Source organism: Bos javanicus, chromosome 8, assembly GCF_032452875.1.
Source record: "Bos javanicus breed banteng chromosome 8, ARS-OSU_banteng_1.0, whole genome shotgun sequence".
NCBI classification, from domain to species: Eukaryota; Metazoa; Chordata; class Mammalia; order Artiodactyla; family Bovidae; genus Bos; species Bos javanicus.
Genome location: NC_083875.1, coordinates 85,154,910 through 85,176,416, shown reverse-complemented (window position 1 = coordinate 85,176,416; position 21,507 = coordinate 85,154,910). Strand labels below are relative to the sequence as shown.

Below are 21,507 nucleotides of genomic sequence, written 5' to 3'. Positions count from 1 at the left end.
GGTGGACCCTTAATCATACTTGTAGATCTATTTAATCTGCTCTGGCCCTTCCACTTGATGCAACCACTCAAAGCCTGTGCTCAGCACTGTGTCTGGCATACTTAGTCTGGGTACTTAGTAAATGTCTACAATAGATCCACTCCTCAAGTTCCAAGCTCTGCACATGTGTTACAGTGGCCAAGGGATAGACAAAAAAACAGGGCCCAGAGAGTCAGTCAGGGCCAAGCCCTGCTGGGCAGCTGCCCCATCTGGGGACCCCACTCTGTCATCCCGGGGGAAGGCAGAGACCCTGAGAGTAAGCAAGGGGCTCGAGGAGTAAGAAGCAAGGAAATGTACATGCCGAGTTGGGAGACTCCACAGAGGGACACACACAGGGAAGTCAAGTGCGGGAGCCCTCAAGGCTGATGTTCCTGGACCCAGGACCAGGAGGGAGCCCTGTGGAAGGACAAAACTGTGGTGCACGAACCCCGAGGCCACGTGAGCTGGGGCTGGCCTTAAAGGAGTGTAGGATGGTCAGTGTGGGGAAAGGGGAAGTCACGAAGAGCTAGGAATTGGGGCGACTGAGGGAGCTGGGAGGATTTTGTGCTTAACTTCCTTGTTTTATAATATACAGAGATGATGATGGATGGAGGACAAAAAGATTATAGATTGATGGACAGATGGATGGAAGACAGATGACAAATAAATAGGTATAGATAGATGACAGATAGGGGTAGGGATAGATGAGTCATCCCAGGTCACCCTGGGGTTCTCCTCCCCTGACTCTCCATCCCCAGTGTCCACCCTTCAAGGCCCAGGCCCAGTCGATCTGAGAAAGTTAGGCCAGGATGCGCTGGGCTGGGTGGACTTCTGCTGCAGGATTGAGTGTTTCCTTCCTTCCACACTTGCCACACCCACCCACCCACTTCCCTCTCTCTCAGGCACCTTTTCTCCCACCTGCTTTTAATGGAATTTAATTCCTCTTTTCTCACTACATTACTTTTAAGAATTCACGAACAGAATGTTCTAACATTTTTCTTCTCTCTCTCAAGTATTTATTTCCGGGGAAACTAAGCTAACTAAGCTGCTGGATCTGCGTGTGGCCCAGGGAAGATGCCCCATGGCAGCAGTGCCCCCCAGACCCTGCCCTAGGCCTCAATGCCCTCTGAGGGGATATGGGGCTCCAGCCCTGCCTCCAAGTGGGATAAGAATTGAGGTGCCAGCTGCCACCAAGCCAGCGCTGAGGGAAGGGCACCAGCTCTATGCTCCGAAATCCCCACACAGTCTACAAGATTGGGGCCCCAGGGCCCAGCCAGCAAGGACCTGACCTGCAAGTTGGTCAGGCCTGGGGTTTGTGCAGAGGTTCTGGGTGTGGGGTGGGCACTCTGAGATAGCTCTCAGAGCACTGACCTGGCGGGTTGAAAATAACAACCCCAGATTCCAGCAGTGTCAGCACCCCGACCCAGACCTTGTGCCTTCTCCCAGAGGGGAACCCTGCCTTGTGCAAATTGCAGTTACATTTCCGGCTCCACAAGCAGCGGCCTGTTACTTCACTGGGCCTGAAACCACATCCCTGAGAGCATCTAGAGCCCTAACTGCCTCCATCACAGGATCTCTGCTCTTCACACACACACCTCCTTCACAGACACACTTCTCCTGAATGCCCCCATCACTTCCCTCCCTCCCACTCTGCTCAAATCCCCCCTCACTCCCCTCCCAACACCGGGGAGCTCTTCCCCACCCAGGCAGACTGGAGATGGGACCGTCACCCCGGCACTGTGGTAGCTGAAGTACTGTGGTAGCTGAGGATCTATTCTTCTTACTAGAGTTTGGTGGGGGACTTTCCCAGTTGAGGTGGCATTTTACCAAAGATCTGAAGGTTGAGTAGATGGGGGGTAGTGGTTAGTAGTCTTCCAAATGAGGGAATTAGCATGTGCAAAGGTGGGGGGTATGGATCATGAGCAGTTCCAGTTGTTGAGCTATGGAGGTAGGGACAGGGGACAGAAGGTTAAGGGCCTATCCCAGGGGGCCAGCAAGACTGTGGCCCTTGGCATCTTTCACACCTTGATGGACTTAATTCATTACAGGTCATGGTTACTGATGAGCAAGTAGTTGGCAGGGGGCCCTCATGGGGATAGGTGCTGTGCCTAGACATGGATGCCCCATTGTTCCACCTCCCCCAGCCCCAGCCTAGGAGTGGGATCATTGTATGGCTGCCACAAGCCAGGGGCAAGCTGATGGGAGAGGGGCCTGGCTGGTGGTCTGGGCTGTTGCCACAGACTTCAGTTGTGGGCACGGGGTCCAGGCACAGTTGGAGAAGGGGCCATTGAGGCTGGGATCCACGGAGGGGGTCCTAGAACAGCCTGAACTCAGGGGCTGCTTTGGACCACCAGGGCAAGGCCTTGGGTGGGTCATTGCTGGAAGGAGAAAGTCAGCAGTCATAAGAAGCGGCCCAGTTGGAGCCAAGGGAATAGGTGCCCTGGACTACCACAGCTCACCAGCTCACCTGAGACCTGGGACCGGCACTGACTGCCCCTCGCTCAGGGGATGGACCCTGCCACAGGGCCTTGTGGGTAAGTACCAGGACCTTCCCTGCCACATTCTGTTTCTGGGATGTCCCCTCAAAGGTCCTTCTACTTAATAGTTCAGGACTGCTAATAGCAAAGGACTATATTCCGGGGGGTATATAAGTAACATTTATTTCAGGAGATTGGAAGGCTGAGGTCCAGGCACTGGCTTGTTTTGGTGTCTGCTTTGCCTGCACCCTACACACAGTGGCCTCACTCGCCCAGATGTCTCTATCACCTACAGTCAGGCATCTGGCGCCTTTACCCAGTGGTGCCCTTTACCTAGTTCTGTCACTTTCACTGGGCACGTGTCACTTTTACCCAAGCACGTCTGTCAGAGAGCAGGACAAACATAGTAATACCTCGGCGTCTGCCCAGGAAGCAACTTCCCCTGGGAATCAGGATCTTACCTGTTTAGTGGGTGGAAGGGCTGCAGACTGGACAGGATGTGCTGGGCTGGCCTCAGGGTTCTGCTGACCTCCTACCTTCTGAGCTTGGAGTCCAGAAATTAGTTCCTTGGCCTGTATGGCTAGCCAGTACAGTGGGCACTCTCTGCAGCAGTAAGAGCAGTTTACATGGGGCACTGTCTGCAAGGGACCTGGAGTGCAGTGCATCCTTACAGCTCTGAGGAGGGAGGGGAGTGGATATGTTCACAGCATCGCTCACCCTAGACCCTGAGTGAGGAACCTTCATGTGGTTCCAGCCTTTGAGGGCTCTGTTCAGCTCACATAGCCCAGGGTGCTCATTTCACCCAGTGAAGGTCTGTTCCAGAGGAACATGCTCTAGCTGCACCTTTAGCACAGCTTTAGCGGTTAATTCATGAAGCCATTTCCAGAAAACAGCACTTGGAGCAGTGCTATCCAGCTCAGGATATCCATGCTCAAGGAGGGGTCCTGTCTCTTTGAACAGATGGGTCAACTAATGCTCAGAGTCTGGAGACACACCCCCCAGGACTGGCAGGGCAGAGATGGAAGAGCTAGTGGTAAGCCGTGATGTCCTGGGCTTCAGGGCGGGCAGGAGGGCTCCTCTGCCTGGCTCTCCCATGCCCTGGCCCTCACTTTAATGTCTGGGCATACAAATGAGTGAATGAACCCACAGGCTGACTGAATGAGGGCCAGACACCACGTCGTGAAGCCAATCCCTCTGCTTCCCATCTTGTTTCCCTCCCACATGCTTTGAGAGACTGAGACACGGGAGTGGAACCCCTCCTGAGGGCCTGCCCAATGGCAGCATCATTCCTGGTGTCAGCCTGCGGTGCCTCTGGAAATCCCCTATGGAAAACGCAAGCACATGATGGTTCTCAGGTTGACATACTTCTGTTTCCCCAGAAAGCGGCTGGAGGGGAAGGAGATGACAGAGGGAGGCAACAGGGAAAGGGATCCATCGGAGCCCGGCCCAGGCCCCAGCGGCCCATGCCTTGTGCGCGCGCACATGTGAATCTGAGCACTGTGCACACTTCTCACATCTGTGTGCATGTGTGTGTGTGAGCGCACGTGGGGAGGGCACTCTCGGGTGCTGTGTGGTCCTGGGCGCTGAGCTCACTGGTAATGAGGGTGGTGACAGGGCTCCGCAGAGGACAGGGGCCATGCAGCCACAGCCTGGAGGGCAGTGGGCACTCATGGCCCAGCAGTGGGGACTCGGCTCATGGGGCCCCCAGGGCCAAAGGTAGAGCACCAAGCCCGCTTGGATGTGGACACTCACCCTTCTGTGTCCACAAGGACTTTTCTATGACAAGATCCTAAGCCTGAGGCCAGGAGGTGAGACAGATGGGTACGAACTCCCTGGCTGAGGGGACAGGCCCATCTCCCCAAGGCAATTACAGGGCTTGGCTCTGAGAACAAGGGGCTGTGTGGGGCCAACAAAGGGCTCCCCCAGGCCATTAGGGGAGGGCGTGAGGAGTCAGAGCCCAAGACTTCAAATGGCACAATTATACTTTTCATCTCTAGAAGTCCTAGAGGGTTCTGTGTACTCTGTCTCAACCTCCTCTCCACCTGGATTTTGTGTTCATTTCTAGGCTCTGACCATACATGTGTCCCTGACCCCCAAAGCCAAGGTCATCGCTTCCCCAGGAGGGAGGGGCTCTGTCTCCCGGATAGTGGGATCTGAGGAGCCTCACAGGGCCCAGGAACTGGGCGTTGGCTCTGGTGACTAGACAGAGACAAGAGGGCTGATGGGGGTATCTCCCTGGGACATGTCATAGGAAGGGAATGAAGGTGGTGGTCGAGCCCCTCACATGCCGGGTCCTCCTTTCTTGGCTCAGTGCCTCTCCTTTCAGTCTCAGCTTCTTCATCAGGAAAGCAAGGGCAGCAGCCCCCACCTTCTGGGGCTGCTGGGAGGAGTCAAAGCAACACATGCAGCACTAGAGCATCACAAGGCATTGGGCTGGTGCCCCGCCATGGCCCTCCACTAACGGCCTGGGGTTTGGCCACACGCAAGCCCCTTGTTCTGAGCCGAGCCCTGTAACTGCCTTGGGGACAAGGGCCTGTCTCCTCAGCCAGGGAGCTTGTACCCATCTGTCTCACCTCCTGGCCTCAGCCTCAGGATCTTGTCACAGAAACGTCCCTGTGCACATCCAAGAGGGCTCGGTGCTCCGCCTTTGGCCCTGGCGGCCCTGTGAGCCGAGGGAGGGTAACAGAGCAGTCCAGAGGGCCTGCCTGTCCATCCTCCAGGCCTGGGGCTGAGGACTGGGACAGAGAGCAGATCGGGGGGCAGGTGTGGGGAGCAACAGTGCTCCAGGTGGGGGATGGCAAGCAGGGCTCAAGGCAGGGAGTTCTGGAGAGAAGCAGTGGAAGGAGGCCCCAGAAGGAGGGGCAGGACATGCGGCAGGGTTACATCTGGAAGAGGGCACTGGGGGACAGCCGGGGACATTTGGGGTTGGGTAGTCCACACAGAGGGGTGAGACCCAGGCTCAGAGGAGTCCGGGAAGGCAGCCTGGGCAGGACCTGGGTCTTGGGTTGGACTCAGGAAGTGAAGAACCCACAGGAGCAACCTTAGTTAGAGATGCTGTCGTGTCTTGAATTGGAATCATCTAGAAAACACTCCTGAGAGAAGGGATGAGACTCAAACATTTAATATTGTTGAACACCTCTGTACAATGAAAGTAAAGTGCTTATTACAGAAATTATAAATAGCAAGAAATAAACACTTAGGAAAGAAGCAAGCCCCTGGAGAGCAACACGCAGGCAGGCAGGGCTGGGGTCGGTCAGAGGCCCCCCAGGTCATCTGTGAGAAAGGCCAGCAGGAAGCGGCTGACGTGCCTGTCAATGATGACAGGGGAGAAGCCCAGGACACGCCGGGCCCCTGGAAGCACCTTGGGGTCTGGAAGACAAGGGGGTCTCAGAACTCCTCCAGAAGGTACCTTCTCTCATCCTCGCAGCATCACCAGCCCACACCTGAGTGATGTGGGGTCCCCACGCACCGCTCCCACCCAGGACCTGGACAAGGTCAGCATGGCAGGAAAGCGACGGCGGGCATGCCACACTGGGTCACAAGGCGGGGCCTCAGGTGTGGGCCTCCGTCCATCTGGCAGGGCTCAGCCCCAGGGCGTGGGGAGGACTGGCCGAGGCCTGGCCCAGCAGCACCCACCTGGAGGGCAGCAGTAGATGAGAAGCGCCAGGCCCGCGGCCAGGCCGAGGCAGGTCAGGAAGGCCACAGGTCCTGGGGAGAAATGCGCGTGAGCAGCTCCCCGAGCCCTGAGGGGTGGGGAGGGGTCCGGAGGCCTCGAGGACAGGCTCACACCTTGTGCTGGGGTCAGCCAGGCAGGGATACCCCTAGTGAGCACCCTAAGGGGATCTGTCCAATGGGCAGCCAGGACTGGAACCCAAGTTGGAATGAGAAGCCCCCAAGACAGAGGTGGAGCCCTGGGTCAGGGGACAGAGAAAAGGGAAGTGGGAGGCGGTTACCCCTGTCACTGAGCTCACAGCTTGTGTTGCCCGAGTCTAGCTCTGTGCAATCTGAGTTCTCTGGAAACAAAATCACAGGGCGTGGTTAGTCATGGGGGAGCTGGAGAGTAAGGTGGTCGCCTGCCATCGAGAAACCAAGGGGGCCGCCAAGGCCCCTCCCCGCAGACCACCCAGGCCCCTTGGGTTGTGCGGGTGCTGAGCCCTCCACGCTGTGTCTGGGGCAGTGGGCGGGGGAGGGGGGTAGTCAGCACCAGGGAAGGACCCCTGCACAGTCTGGGGTCTTCTCCTTTTGTCCACTTCGTGGGAACTTGAGGACCATGGGATGGGGATTTCATTGTTCCCTGGCAACCACAAGGCACCCAACAGTGCAAACACCTGCCTGTCCCAAGTCCGATGGTGCTGAGTGAAGGCAGGGCGCCCTTTCTCTTCCCCAGACCTCCCTGGGCTCCCCAGTCAACCAGCTTCTTGATAACCCTGAGGGCACCCTGGAAGGTCCCTGACTCCAGGCAGGGCTGTGTGGTCCTGACAGCTGGGGTGACAGGGCCGTTCCATGCTGCAGCTCAGGGCCCAGGCCTGCCAGCCTGTGCTTGGGGCCCCTGGTCCAGCTGAGTGGCCTGAGGTGAGCCACCTCTGCCCTCACGGCCTCCAGCCTTTCATGTGAGGATTGAGGGACAGTAGCCACTCGCCTGGGGACCTGGGTGCAGAGGCCTCAAGACTGAGCTGCCACCCCTACCTGTGCCTTCCCTGTACCCATCCTGGCAGCTCAGAGGATCCCTCTCAAGCCTCCTGGGTCATGGGCTGGCACTTCTAAACCAAAACACATTGTCCTGGACCAGCCGTCTGTGCCAGAGACTGTTGTACAGAAACATCCACACCATGAGGCTCTACCTGGGTGAAAGTAGATACAACCTCTGTCGTGGGAGGCAGTTCACTCAAGGCTGGTATAGCCTACAGCTGTGAGCTAGTTCTGATCAGAAGCGTAAGGATTCCCAGGTTCATTAGATTATAGAGGAAAGGGTAGGACTACATGCACAAGATACTTTTCTGTAAGAAATAAAGAGCACAAGAAAAAGGGAGACAGAGAGAAGGAGAGAGACACACACAGTGACATGAAGAGACAGAGACAGGGAACCTTGGAGACAGAGATATCTGTGTTGTCTGAAATAATCTCTCTACACTCTCTGAGGGTCACACAAGACGCAACCAGAGGGTTGTCTCTGGTGAAGGGCTGAACAAGGAGATGCCAAGGCCAGGGGGCTGGGACACGCACTTACGCAGGGCGTGCCGGCTAGGCAAGCAGCTGTGCAGGGGCTGGGCGTGGATGTACAGGGCCCGATAGAACTCCTGGCAATCCCGCTCACCGCTCCGCTGCAGGTGGCCCAAGAGGTCGCAGAGACGCACTCGCAGAGACAACTTGGGGTTCCGGAACTGGAGAAGGAAGGGGCACAGAGAGATCAGGCTGGAGGACTCCGGATTCACCCCCCAGCCCCAGCCTTCTCAATGGCTGTGATGCCACCTTCGTGGCTGGAACAACCATGGGGAGGTAGCAATTGCTACCAAAGACTCAACCACTCCCGTGCGGTGCCCAAGACTGTGCTACACGGCCACTAATCCTTGCACTCCCATTGGAGGTCTCGACAGGTCACCAAGAAAGATGGTGGTGACATTATTCCAAGTGTGGAAACTTAGCGGCTGGCTAACTTGGTTTTCCCACGTGTAAAAAAGGAAATAATAAACCTACACGGTACGATCATTATAGGGAACCTTCAAGGTAATGGCATAAATGATAACTTCTAGTAGTTCATAGTCTACAGGAATGTGATTCGAGTTTTAAAAAATATATCAAGGGTTGCTAAGTCACTTCAGTCGTGTCCAACTCTGTGCGATCCCATAGACGGCAGCCCACCAGGCTCCCCCGTCCCTGGGATTCTCCAGGCAAGAACACCAGAGTGGGTTGCCATTTCCTTCTCCAATGCATGAAAGTGAAAAGTGAAAGTGAAGTCGCTCAGTCGTGTCTGACTCTCAGCGACCCCCTGGCCTGCAGCCTGCCAGGCTTCTCCATCCATGGGATTTTCCAGGCAAGAGTACTGGAGTGGAGTGCCATTGCCTTCTGCGATATCAAGGGTTAAGGAGAAAAAAAGGTGCCTTTTTCGATGTGGCTGACTGAAACATGTGTGGTTGTAAAGGTCAATGGACAGGGTACCCGCACTGACTCCCAGAACATGGAGGCTATGGCCCGGTGCTGCCACCTGGTGGTGGTGGACCATTCTACAAGAAACTAGAGTGGAACCACAAAAGGACAGAAACGCAAAGCAAAGACAGGTGTGCAGCAGAAACCATGGGTACCTATGAGGAAAGGAACCGTGGGGGTGTGTGTGTGTGGAGTTTCCTTTTTCTCATGTCAACATCTGAAGCTTTTCAAAATTGTTTTAAAATAGTGAATGCATATTAGACTTTTAATTACAAGACAGAAATTTGAGCCCCTACTTTTCAACTTACTGGACTACTTTTAGAACTCAACAAGCATCTGAGCCAGTAGCAGGTGTGGGTGGATTCTAGCTCTGTCGAGGATCAATATCATCTGTCCCCTGGAGAGGCCTCAACCCTCCAGAGAGCCCTGCATGTGGCCCCAAGAGGAGAAGGGCTCGCTCTGTCACCCAGCTGGGAGGCAGGTCATGTGCCCCAGAGCCCCAGCTAGTCTCTGGCACCCACCCCCATTGCCACAAGGGAGCCAGAGAAGTGGGTGGGGTGCACAAGGAGCACCCACTCTCATCCAGTGTCCCCGAAGAGGACGGGCCAGATCACACCCAAAATGACTGCCCATTTTGAACTTTTGGAAGATGCTGAGTGAAGAGTTCTGCAGCACTCAGTAGAGTCTGGTATCCCTGCTCCCCTCCCACCCTGGTACTCCCCTGTTCCCCTTCCCAGGTCTGTCTCATGTTGTCACACCTCTCCTGTAATCCTCCAGCATTTCTGAAAGGGGCTAGAAGTTCTGATGACATCTAAAGAGACTAAAGCTCAAAAAAATGATGTTCTAGGCCTAAGGTCACCCCAAGGAGATAGGTTTTCACCTCCAAACTGTCCTGCCCCCCGCTTCTCCCAGCCCAGAGAAGAAAGGATGGGAGAGCAGCCTCAGGTTCCTTGGCACCTTTTCTGCGTCCTTGTTGCTGAGGATCTGGGGATAGTAGCGGTTTAGCTGGAGGATAATCCTGTCCACCTGCTGCTCACTCAGGCGTCCGAGGCTGGTGAGGAAAGGAGTGTCCTGGACTAGGCGATCACAGTAGGTTTGCTCTGAAACAGAAGCAGAGAACACAGAAGGACATGAGCCAGCACAGCCCAAGGAGGTGTTGAGTCCCACACACCATGACACAGCCATGGCAGGGACTCCTCACAGTAAGGTCCTGTGCCCACCAAGAGGTGTACCAGCTGTAAGCATCCGGACAACTGCTGACATCCCAACTCATGCAAAGCCCAGGAATCCCCCATGTCATGCCAATCCCCTTGCAAAAGAGTGGGGTGGGTGGGTGCAGTGATAAAGGTACAGAGTGCTTAAGAGCAGAGCAGAGTCTCTGGTTCCTCCTCTCTTCTATGCCTGAGAGCTCATCACAAAACAACTCAGAAGGGTGAAGAGTCTGCTGTCTGCAGGGCCCCCAGTGCTCTCTGGAAATAGGCAGGCCTGAGGAAGGACACAGCAGCGAGAGAAGGCCCAGCTCCAAAGCTCCTACAGCCACTGTTGTCATGGGGATAGGAGACACACAGACAGAAGCACAGGGTTTAGAGTGGCCTGGCCACTTTTAGCTGGCATGGCCACCAGACATAGTATCTGCAAGGCCTTGGGAAGCTGCCACAAACAGCAGACCAACACGCCTGCTACCCAGGAGGCTGGGAAATGCTTTTCCTTTTGTTTTTTTCTTTCAGAATCATCATTAAAACATCACTGTTACACTATCTCTCCCATTAAGAATGTCCCTTAGAATGACAAGCCTTTAAAGGCAGGGAGTGGATGGGAAGAAGTTGGTGGGCAGATGGCAAAGAATCTCTGAGGAAGGGTCCCAAGGCCCTGCAGCCCTAGCTACCTGAACAAGTACACCACCTTACCTATGTGAGGCAGCTTGTCCTGTTTCCTGGTGGACCCAGAGGATGGGGGTTGGTGTGCGGGCAGGCAGAGCTATATAGGAGGAGTTTCTGTATGTGACTGAAGTTAAGCTGGTATTGATTCAAATTAGATAGCTGTAACTGTACAATATTAAACATAACCCCCATGGTAACCACAAAGAAAATGTCCATGGAATATACACAAAAGAACATCAAAATGTGTTACTACAGAAAATCAACATAAAAGGAAGTAATGGAAGAAATGAAGGACAAAAAAGCTACAAGACATACAGAAAACAAACAGCAAAAAGGTAGAAACAAGTTGTCCCTTATTTGTCAGTAATTAAATATAAATGGATTAAACTCTCTAATCAAAAGACACAGATTGACAGAATAGATTTGTGATACTGTGATTTACAGTAAGATGAAATGGCAATCCACTCCAGCACTCTTGCCTGGAAAATCCCATGGACGGAGGAGCCTGATAGGCTACAGTCCATGGGATTGCAAAGAGTCGGACATGACTGAGTGACTTCACTTTCCTATATTCACTCAGTAGTGTCTGACTCTTTGCAACCCCATGGACTATGCAGTCCATGGAATTCTCCAGGCCAGGATACTGGAGTGGGTAGCCTTCCCCTTCCCCAGGGGATCTTCCCAACCCAGGGATAGAACCCAGGTCTCCCGCACTGCAGGCAGATTCTTTACCAGCTGAGCCACCAGGGAAGCTCATGCCTATCTAAGGAAACCTCCATAACCTTCCCCCTGACCAAAGCGGGGTTTGGAGCACCTCCCAGTTACTAAACGCATGGAGGTGCCTGGGAGGAGCATGGAAGCTCCATGCCCCTTCTCACGTGTTTTGCCCTGTGCTTCTCTTCCACCTGGATGTTCACTTGTATCCTTGAAATATCCTTTGTAACAAACTGTGAATAGTAAGTGTTTTCCTGAGTTCTGTGAACTGCTCTAGCAAATGACAGTCAGGGGAAATCTGATTTATAGCCAGTCAGTTAGAAGCACAGGGGGCAGCCTGGACTGGTGACTGGCATTTCAAGTGGGGGCAATCTTGTGGGACTGAGCCGAAAGTGAACCTATGCGATCTGACACTCTCCAGATAGACGGTGTAAGAATTGAGTTAAATTTATAGGACACCCAGTTGGTGTCCACCAAAGAACTGGAAAATTGCTTGACAGAGGAAACCCCCACACACATTTGGTAACCAAAAGTGTCAGAAATAAAAGTGTTGAGAAATATGCATCGAGAAAAGAAATGCAAGAAGGCAAAGTGGTTGCCTGAGGAGACCTTACAAATAGCTGAGGAAAGAAGAGAAGCGAAATGCAAGGGAAAAAGGGAAAGATGTACCCGACTGAATGCAGGGTTCCAGAGAATGGCAAGGAGAGATAAGAAGGCCTTCTTAAATGAACAGTGCAAAGTAATAGAGAAAAACAAATAGAATGGGAAGACTAGAGATTTCTTCAAGAAAACTGGAGATATCAAGGGAGCATTTCATGCAAGGATGGACACGATAAGGGACAGAAATGGTATAAGGACCTAACAGAAGCAGAAGAGATTAAGAAGAAGTGGCAAGAATACACAGAAGAACTATACCAAAAAGGTTTTAATGACCCAGATAATCACGATGGTATGGTCATTCATCTAGAGCCAGACATTCTGGAGTGTGAAGTCAAGTGGGCCTTAAGAAGCATTCCTACACACCCACTTTCACTCTGCCAACTGGACTTATGTCTTTATTGGTCATTCAAGTGGGGCAAAGGAAATAACCTTTTAGAACTCAGGCAAACTGGGCGTTTGTCTTGTAACCTGTCAGAGGAAACATTGTAAAAGGAAAAAAAAAAAAAAAGAAGCATTACTACAAACAAAGCTAGTGGAGGTGATGGAAGTCCAGCTGAGTTATTTCAAATCCTAAAGGATTTTAAAGTGCTGCATTCAATACATCAGCAAATTTGGAAAACTCAGCAGTGACCACGTGACTGGAAAAGGTCAGTTTTCAATTCAATCCGAAAGAAGAGCAAGGCCAAAGAACATGTAATCTACTGTACTACTGCGCTCATTTCACACGCTAGCACGGTTATGCTCAAAATCCTTGAAGCTAGGCTTCAGCAGTATGTGAACTGAGAACTTCCAGATGTACAAGCTGGGTTTAGAAAAAAGCAGAGGAATCAGAGATCAAATTGTCAACATTCACTGGCTCACAGAGAAAGCAAGGGAATTCCAGAAAAACATCTACTTCTGCTTCATTGACTATGCTAAAGCCTTTGACTGCGTGGATCACAACACACTGTGGAAAATTCTTAAAAGAAATGGGAATATCAGACCACTTTACCTGACTCCTGAGAAACCTGTATGTGGGTTAAAAAGCAACAACTAAAACAGGACATGGAACAACTGACTGGTTCACAACTGGGAAACGAGTGCGACAAGGCTGTATACTGTCACCCTTATTTAACTTAAATACTTATTTACTTAATATTTATTTTAACTTAAATGCAGAGTACATCATGTAAAATGCTGGCTGGATGAATCACAAGCTGGAATCAAGATTGCTGGAAGAGATATCAACAACCTCAGATATGAAGATAATACCACTCTAGTGAAAGACAGTGAAGAGGAACTAAAGAGCCTCTTGATGAGGGTGAAAGAGGAGAGTGAAAAAGCTGGCTTGAAATTCAACATTCAAAACATTAAGATCATGGCATTCTGGTCCGTCACTTCACAGCAAACAGAAGGGGGAAAAAGTGGGAGCAGTGACAGATTTAATTTTCTTGGGCTCTAAAATCACTGTGGATGGTGACTGCAGCCATGAAATTTAAAAATCCTTGCTCCCTAGAAGAAAAGCTATGAGAAACCTAGACAGCGCATTAAAAAGCAGACACATCATTTGCCAACAAAGGTCCGCCTAGTCAAAGCTATGGTTTTTCCAGTAGTCATGTACGGATGTGAGAACTGGACCATAAAGAAGGCTAAGTGTTGATCTGATGCTTTCAAATTTGGTATTGGAGAAGACTTTTGAGAGTTCCTTGGACTGCAAGGAGATCAAACCAGTCAATCCTAAAGGAAATAAACCCTGAAAGTTCACTGGAAGGACTGATGCTGAAGCTCCAATACTTTGTCCACCTGATGCAAAGAGCTGACTCATTGGAAAAGGTACTGATGCTGGGAAAGATTGAAGGCGAAGGAGAAGGGGCTGGCAGAGGATGAGATGGTTAGACAGCATCATTGACTCAATGCACATGGATATGAGCAAACTCTGGGAGAGGATGGAGGACAGGGGAGCTTGGCATGCTACAGTCCATGAGGTCGAAAAGAGTTGGACATGACTTAGCAACTGAACAACAACAACATATTAAGAAAGCCCGCATGCAGCCATGAAGACCCAGTGCAGCCAACAACAACAAAACCAGCGCCCTCCTTAAAGCAGCCTGCATAAGTGTTGACCCTTTCTGGCCAGGCTTGTCTGCAAAGGCTTTGGCCAGTGTCAACATCGGGAGCCTCATCTGCCACGTGGGGGCTGGTGGATCTGCCCCTAGCAGCTGGCGCTGCACCAGCCGTAGGTCCAGTTCTCTTCACCACTGCTGCCCTAGCTGAGAAGAAAGCAGAGGCAAAGAAATAAGAATCTGAAAAGTCTAATGATGCCATGGGCTTTGGTCTTTTTGACAAACCTCTTCAGTAACACATTCAATAAAACGCTGAACTCTTAAAAAAACTTTAAAAAGGAATAAAACACTTAGAAATAAATTTAACCAAGAAGATAGAAGACTTGTACACTGATCTATAAAACACTACTCAAAGAAATGCTAAAAGATACAAATAAATGGAGAGACATTCCATGTCCATGGGTTGGAAGACTTAATATTGTGAAGATGACAATATTACCCAAAGTAATCCAGGAATTCAATGTGACCCCTATCCAAACTGCAATAAATCTTTTTTCATCTTTTTTTCATTCTAAAATTCATATGGGATCTCAAGGGACTTGTACAGCCAAAACAATCCTCAAAAAAAGAACAAAGTGGATGATTCACACTTCCTCATTTCAAAATCTACTACAAAGCTACAGGAATCAAAACTGTGGCACTGACATACAGACCAATGTAACAGACTAGAAAGTCCAGAAATTAACCCTATTTTGAGTTAAAAAAAAAAAAAGTGAAAAGACAATCCATAGAACGGGAGAAAATATTTGCAAAGCATATATTTGGTTAGGGATTAACATATATAGAAAGAGAGAGAATATAAAAACAACTCCTACAACTCAACAACAAAAAAAATCCTACAAAATAACCAATACAACGATGAGCAAAATACTTGAACAGGTATTTCTCCAAAGGTGGACAAATGACTGCTAAGTACATGAAAAGATGCTCAACATCACTAGTCATTAGCAAAAAGCAAGTCAAAATACAATGAGATACCACTTCATACTCATTAGGGTAAAATAAATATATGGAGAGAGGGAATATGAATATGAGGATGAGGATAAACTGGAACTCTCATGCACTCCGTGGGCAGGTAAAATAGTACAGCTACTATGGAAAACAGTATGGCTGTTTTTCAAAAAGTTAAATACATCCGCAATTCCATTCCTGGGTATACACTCAAAAGAATTCAAAGCAGAGACTCAAACAGATATGTGCATGTCAAGTTCAGAGTAGCATTTATTCACAAAAGCCAAAAGGTAAAAACAACCCAAGTGTCCACAGACAGATGAACAGATAGACAAAATATGGTATACATACAATGGAATACTATACAATCATAAGAAGGAACGGAATTCTAATACATGGGTTCAAAAACACGGATGAACCATGAAAACAATATGCTAAGTGAAATAAATTAGACACAAAAGGACAAATGAAGTGAAGTGTTATGTTAGTTGCTCAGTCGTGTCTGACTCTTTGCGACCCCATGGATTGTAACCCACAAGCTCCTCCGTCCATAGGATTTACCAGGCAAGAATACGGGAGTGGGTTGCCATTTCCTTCTCCAGGGGATCTTCCTGACCCAGGGATCAAACCCGGGTCTCCTGCATTGCAGGCAGACTCTTTACCATTTGAGCCACCAGGGAAGCCCATACAAAAGGACAAATGTATTCCACTATATGAACAAATGTATTCCACTATATGAACTATCTAGAATAAGCAAGTTCTAAAGACAGAGAAAGTACCATAGTGATTAACAGGGGCTGCAGGTAGGGGTGAAAGGGGAGTTTTTGTTTAATGAGTACACAGTTTCCCTTTGAAAAAGTTCTTGAAATGCACAGTTTCACAGCACTGTGGATGTATTTAATCCCAATGAAATGGTTAAAATGGTAAATTTTATGTTCTGTATATTTTACCACACATATACATATAAATGGACATGAATCTGAGCAAACTCCAGGAGATAGTTGAGGACAGAGGAGCCTGAGCAAGCTTGCAAACAGTCGGCCATGACTTAGCTACTGAACAACAAAATACATATAAAGGTAAGTGGATAATATATTAAACTGTGGTTCAGTTTAATAAGTTACAATGGAATATAACCCAGTGATTAAAAGACCTACAAAGTTACAAAAAGACATTGAGGAAACAAATGCATTTTGTTAAAGGTTAAAGAAGCCAATTTGAAAAGGCTATATACTATATGATCCCAAGTATATATTTTAGAAAATGCAAAACAATGGAGACAGTAAAAAGATTAGAGGTTGCCAAGGGTTATGGAAGAGGGAGGGATAAATAGATGGAGCACAGAAGATGTTTAACCCAGTAAAACTTCTTGTATGATACTGTAATAGTGGATACTGGACATCATGAATTTTTCAAAAAACTCATACAGTGTACAACACAAGGAATGAACCATCATATTAATATGGACTTTAGTAACAACTGAAATTAATAATACTGTATCACTATTGGCTAACAACCATACAAATGCAAACTACTAATAATAGAGGAAGTGGGGTGGGGGGAACCCTCTGTGCTATCTGCTAGATTGTCTATAAACTAAAAATGCTCCAAAAGTAAATTCTAGTAATTAATAAGAAATACTATTTGGGAATTCCATTGTTGAATTTTTTTTCTTTTAAAATTTTATCTATTTTATTTTTGGCTGTGCTAGGTCTTCATTGCTGTTCGGGCTCTCCTCCAGTTGTGGTGAGCAGGGGCGACTCTCTAGTTGCGGTGCACAGGGCTCAGCTGTTGCAGCTCGCGGGCTCTAGAGCACAGGCTCAATAGTTGTGGCACAAGGGCTGAGCTGCTCTGCAGTTTGTGGGATCTTCCCAGATCTGGGATAAATGTCTCCTGCATTGACAAGCAGTTTCTTTACCACTAAGCAACCAGGGAAACCCTCCATTGTTGAATTTTAAAGACGAAAACAACAGTCACAGAAAGGAGATGAATTCTTGGATTGGGTGGTGTTCACTGGAAAGGAGCATGAAGGACTTTCTGGAGTGACAGAAACGTTCTAGCTTGATTTGACCTGGGCCAGTTGTTCCATGAGTATATACATTTGTCAAAACTTAAGAGAATTTTTCACTAAAAATGAGTGTATTTATAAGTAAACAATACCTCAATAAAGTTGATTTTTAAAAAATAGGGTCACTGAGTTGGAACAAGTGGGGCCTCCTCCCGATTTCTTCCGTGGGCCCAACTCAATAGACCGTTTACCTTCTCATCTCTCTCTCCTGATGCTACCTCCTCCTGGATAGTCTATTCCCCCCAGAATAAGAATTTCTAACTTTTTATTCTCCCAGTCTCTGAAAGTATATTTTGAAGACAGACTTGTCAGAGCTCCAACGTGGTAAAGAAGCCATGGACAGGGATGCAGAGACATCTGTCACCACCATGTGGCAGGACCCTCCTGGCCACCTGGCTTCATCACCTGTAGCCTCTCTGATTAAAGAGTTAATAATATTGGCCATAGTTCATGGACTGGGACCCATGCTTGGGCATTCTGGGAGCTCTGTGCATCATCATTCTTCTATCAGCTCTGCTACACGAGCATGACCACTACCCTCATTTTCAGAAGGAGAAACTGAGGCACAATAAATAGATAAGGTACCTGCTGAAGAACTCAATCAGCTGGAGAGTGATGGATTGATTTCAGGACCCAGGCACAGTGTTGGGGCCCATTTCTGCCTCTCTGATCAATCTACTAATTAATCATGCAATTTAGCTGCATCATGTCTGCTTCTGACCAAGCCACGGGCCGTCTTGTGTGTGCTGCCAGTGTGTGCACTGTGCATAGGGCTGGTACACACTAAGCACTCACTGAAGAGTTTTGGAACGAATGGACATAGGTCCAAGGCTCAGGGCAAGGGCTGTCAGTGGACAGTGACTAGCACTTCTGCAGTGGCTCCTCCCACCCTGCAGGCTGCTAGCCAGGGGAGCCACCACTGGCTGGAGCTGTGAGTCACTTGGCATAATGGCACAGCCTGGGGACCACAGCTCCGGGCTCTGCCGTGCCCTGTGCTTCCTGTGGCCGTTGTGAGCTGTGCACACAAACCACACCCAGGTGGCCATTCACAGGCATGACAAAGCACAAGAAAGGAAACCAGTTTGGCCCCAAGTGACAGTCCCAGACAGTTTTTATAGGAAGGAGGAAAATGAATGCTCTGGCAAAAAAACTCACCAGACCTTCACCAGCAGCCTTTGCTAAGCCCTACCTCCCCCATCGTTGTTTTTTTCTTTGGTTGCGCTGGGTCTTCACTGCTGCATGCAGGCTTTCTTTAGTTGCAGCAAGCAGGGGCTACTCTTCTTTGTAGTGTCTTCTCTTGTTGCAGAACACAGGCTCTAGGCACACAGGCTCAGTAGTTGCAGCGTGCGGGCTCTAGGGTAGGTGGACTCAGCAGCTGCGGCACATGGGCTCAGTAGTTGAGGCTCATGGGCTCCAGAGCACAGGCTCAGTAGTTGTGGTGCACAGGCACAGAAGCTCCATGGTATGTTGAATCCTCCCAGACCAAAGATCAAACCTGTGTCCCCTGTGACCATGGAAGTGCCCCTCCCCCATCATCTTGCCCTACTGGCACCACAAGCATAGTTGGGCTGGCCAACCTGTTAGCCTGACCTGGCACTGGAGGCCCTGTGGGAGCTGGCCTCACTTGCCAACCAGGTCTCCCAGCCCCTGAGCCAACCCTGCACAGCAACACCCAACTGCAGCATTCTGCTTCGGATTCCCAGGAACAAGAACGCCTCTCCCTATGGTTTCCACCTGGCCAACTCCCCTCAAGAGACTTTCCTGAGCTCCCCACCCACCACCACCCCCAACAAAGTCCAGATGCTTGGGCCTCAACCTCCCCTCCCAAAATGAATCTCCCAGAATCCCCTCCTGTCCCAGTGTCCAACCTGGCCTCAGGCATGGAGCTGCAATGTTCCACTTGCCAGCACGCCACAAGGAAGGAGCCGGTTCTGCACCAACAGTAATTGCTACAGTGATACCTGGTCAGTGTGGCCCTGCACAGATGCATGAGGCTCCACACGCTCACTCTGCGACCCTTCGTAAAGGCCCCAGAACGAGACAGGTTGCTACTGGTGCACGGAGACAGTAAGCCCGGAACTTGGGACCTACAGCCTTGCAGGCCTGTTCATTTGGCCCTCCCAGGCCTGCACTCTCTGGGCCCTAGTTCCCCATCCCCAAAATGAAGGACTCTGAGGGAAGAGGCCTCTAGAAGCCCAGGACACAGAGACTGTAGGGAGAATGGGGACTGGTGGGCCTGGTCAAGGTCTGGTCCTGGCTCCGCCACTGACTGCCCCAGCAGTCTAGGGCACCTGCCCAAGCTGAGTCTTTGTTTCCTCATTCACACACAGAGATATTCCATATTTCCCCATACAGCAGGCCTGAGTAGCAAGCATCTGATGCAGGACCAGATGCACAGTAGGTACAATAGACCTTTGAACAGTGAGGGGGTTGGGGGACAGACCCCGAGGAGCCAAAAATCCACACATTACTTTACAGTCAGTCCTCTGTATCCATAATTTTGCATCTGAGAATTCAACCAACCTCAGGTCAGGCAGTAGTATGTATGCATCGAAAAAAATTCACGTATTTGAAACTGTCACATTTGAAACTCTAGGTCAGAGGATCAACTTTACTCAGAAATAGCAGCCACAGATTAAAAACAGTTCAGAGAGACGACAGGGGAATGAGTAGTAACTGGGGTCTCTTCTGGCTTAGGCTGGTACACTGGTGTCCTGGAAATCACCAGGTTCCTGCCCATCAAATCTTACTAGTATATGGGACTTAGGCTGGGACTTCAGTGACAGCTACAGAGAGAACAGGGACTTCAGGGGCCTCCCAGACCCTGTGGGTCACCCTAGGTGACTTTTACCTCAAAAGCATTCCCTGAAATAAGGTATGGCTTCTGGAAGCCACCACACTCCCTGATTACACTGGCATGAACTCTCACTAGCCTGTTACTCTCATGGAGCTTCTCCTACAGGGAAAGGTCCACAGAGCAGGATTACTCTGCTCAGAATCAGGAAGGTGGTGGGTGGGTCCCCATTCCGAGAGGCCCTTGGAGGATGGCTGGGCTAGGGACTGCATTCTGGGGGGAAAAAAAAGCTGGAGGGGCTGGGGCAGTCCAGATGGGGCACAAAGCCTTGGGAGACAGAGTGTGTGTGCAAGATCCCCTCGGGCCTGTCCCTGGACAAGGGGTGCAGCCTGGGAGATGCCAGAGTCCCACAGGTACCACACACTGCCCAGGAAGGCACCACCCGTTGGGCAGACTTCTCAGGGGACTCCTAACAGAAGACACAGCCTTCTATCAAGAGTTTCTATATCTCCTGATAGAAGCACAGTAGAACCCCAGAGAGTATTCCTTACCACCAATTACTTTCACCTCCTAGTGCCAGGCCACAGATCCTCACCCCAGCAGCTCCCCACCTGCAGACATACGTTGGCCTCTGCCCTCCTGGAATCACCCAAGACCTGGTCCCCGCCACTAGAACCTTCCATGGCTTGACCTGGCCTCACAGCACAGAACACGCTAAGGCTCGGCCCCTAACGCTCAGAAGCCTCCAGGGCATGACGTGGCTTTGCCCACCAGAACTCTCCAGAGCTTGTCCATGGCCCCCGCCCCCAAGCACCCTCCTAGACCCGGCCTGGCCTCGCTCCCAAAGAACCCAGCCCTGGGCCGCGCGCCGCTCTGCCGTCGCCCTGTCGACAGGGCACTCAGTCACGGGCAAGGTCACTCGCCGTCGCAGCGAGGAGTGGCATCGGGACACTCGGATCCTACGCGCCACCGTGGCCGCGTGCCTGTCTCCGCATGGCAGGCACGACCGCGGACCGCGCTCACCTGTCATGGCGGCGGCAAGCCGTGCATTCGGCCGACCCGACCCGTCCCCCTGCCGCTGTCAGCCCGTGTGGTTGTCCGCGCGTTGCCCGTGGGTCCGGTTGACCGCCTCCCGCTCCGGCCCGCTTTTTCCCGGTGGGCCCCGCCCCTGGTATCCTCTCGGCGTAGCTTTAACCCCGCCCTCACTGAGCCCGCCCCTTCCCGCTAGGCCCCGCCCATGGGGTCGGCGGCGCTGCCGCAGGGTCTAAAACCCTCAGCTTTCCCTGCAGTGCAGCTTCCTAACGCGTGGGCTACGGACGCCGCTGAGCCCTTAGCCCCGCCCCTCGCTGGATCCGCCCTTCCGGGAATCCAGGGCCTAGTCTTTGTCAACGCTAGGGCTCTAAACACTGCCCTCACTGAGCCCCACCCTTGCAGACCTTAACTAGGTCGCGACCACAACCCTGAACCCCGCCCCTCGCTCGGTCCTCATTAGTTACCGGGCCTCCGAAAGCCTTGAGCCTGACTCCCGCCCACAGGAGGTGCCCTCAGCTCCGCCCCTCACTGAGCTCCGCCCCCGCTGCTCTGGGCTAAATCACCGCCGTATCCTGACTCTAAACACCACCATTGTAGCTCCGCCCCCTCGGCGCTAGCTACGTCGCTGAGCAGTCCTGAGCCCCTCCCCTCCTCGCTCGAGCCTCAC

General features: G+C 51.0%; 1 protein-coding gene and 1 non-coding gene across 3 annotated transcripts; one reads left to right on the top strand and one right to left on the bottom strand.

Moving 5' to 3' along the window:
• Positions 1 to 5,600: 5,600 nt before the first annotated feature.
• On the bottom strand, positions 5,601 to 21,365 carry CARD19 (caspase recruitment domain family member 19). Of its 2 annotated transcripts, XM_061426221.1 has the most exons (6): positions 20,832 to 21,365; positions 9,597 to 9,739; positions 7,723 to 7,876; positions 6,449 to 6,508; positions 6,132 to 6,203; positions 5,601 to 5,864 (listed from the first exon to the last, which is right to left on the bottom strand). In XM_061426221.1, the coding sequence occupies exons 1-6, from the start codon at positions 20,836 to 20,838 to the stop codon at positions 5,749 to 5,751; spliced, it is 552 nt and encodes a 183-aa protein (XP_061282205.1). In that variant the 5' UTR covers positions 20,839 to 21,365; the 3' UTR covers positions 5,601 to 5,748. The 2 variants fall into 2 exon arrangements, with proteins under 2 accessions (XP_061282205.1, XP_061282206.1); XM_061426222.1 differs by lacking the exon at positions 6,449 to 6,508 and having other exon boundaries at positions 20,832 to 21,343.
• Positions 12,253 to 12,379, top strand: LOC133253544 (small nucleolar RNA SNORA27). Its single transcript, XR_009738333.1, has one exon. It is a non-coding gene; the product is annotated as a small nucleolar RNA SNORA27 (small nucleolar RNA).
• Positions 21,366 to 21,507: the final 142 nt, after the last annotated feature.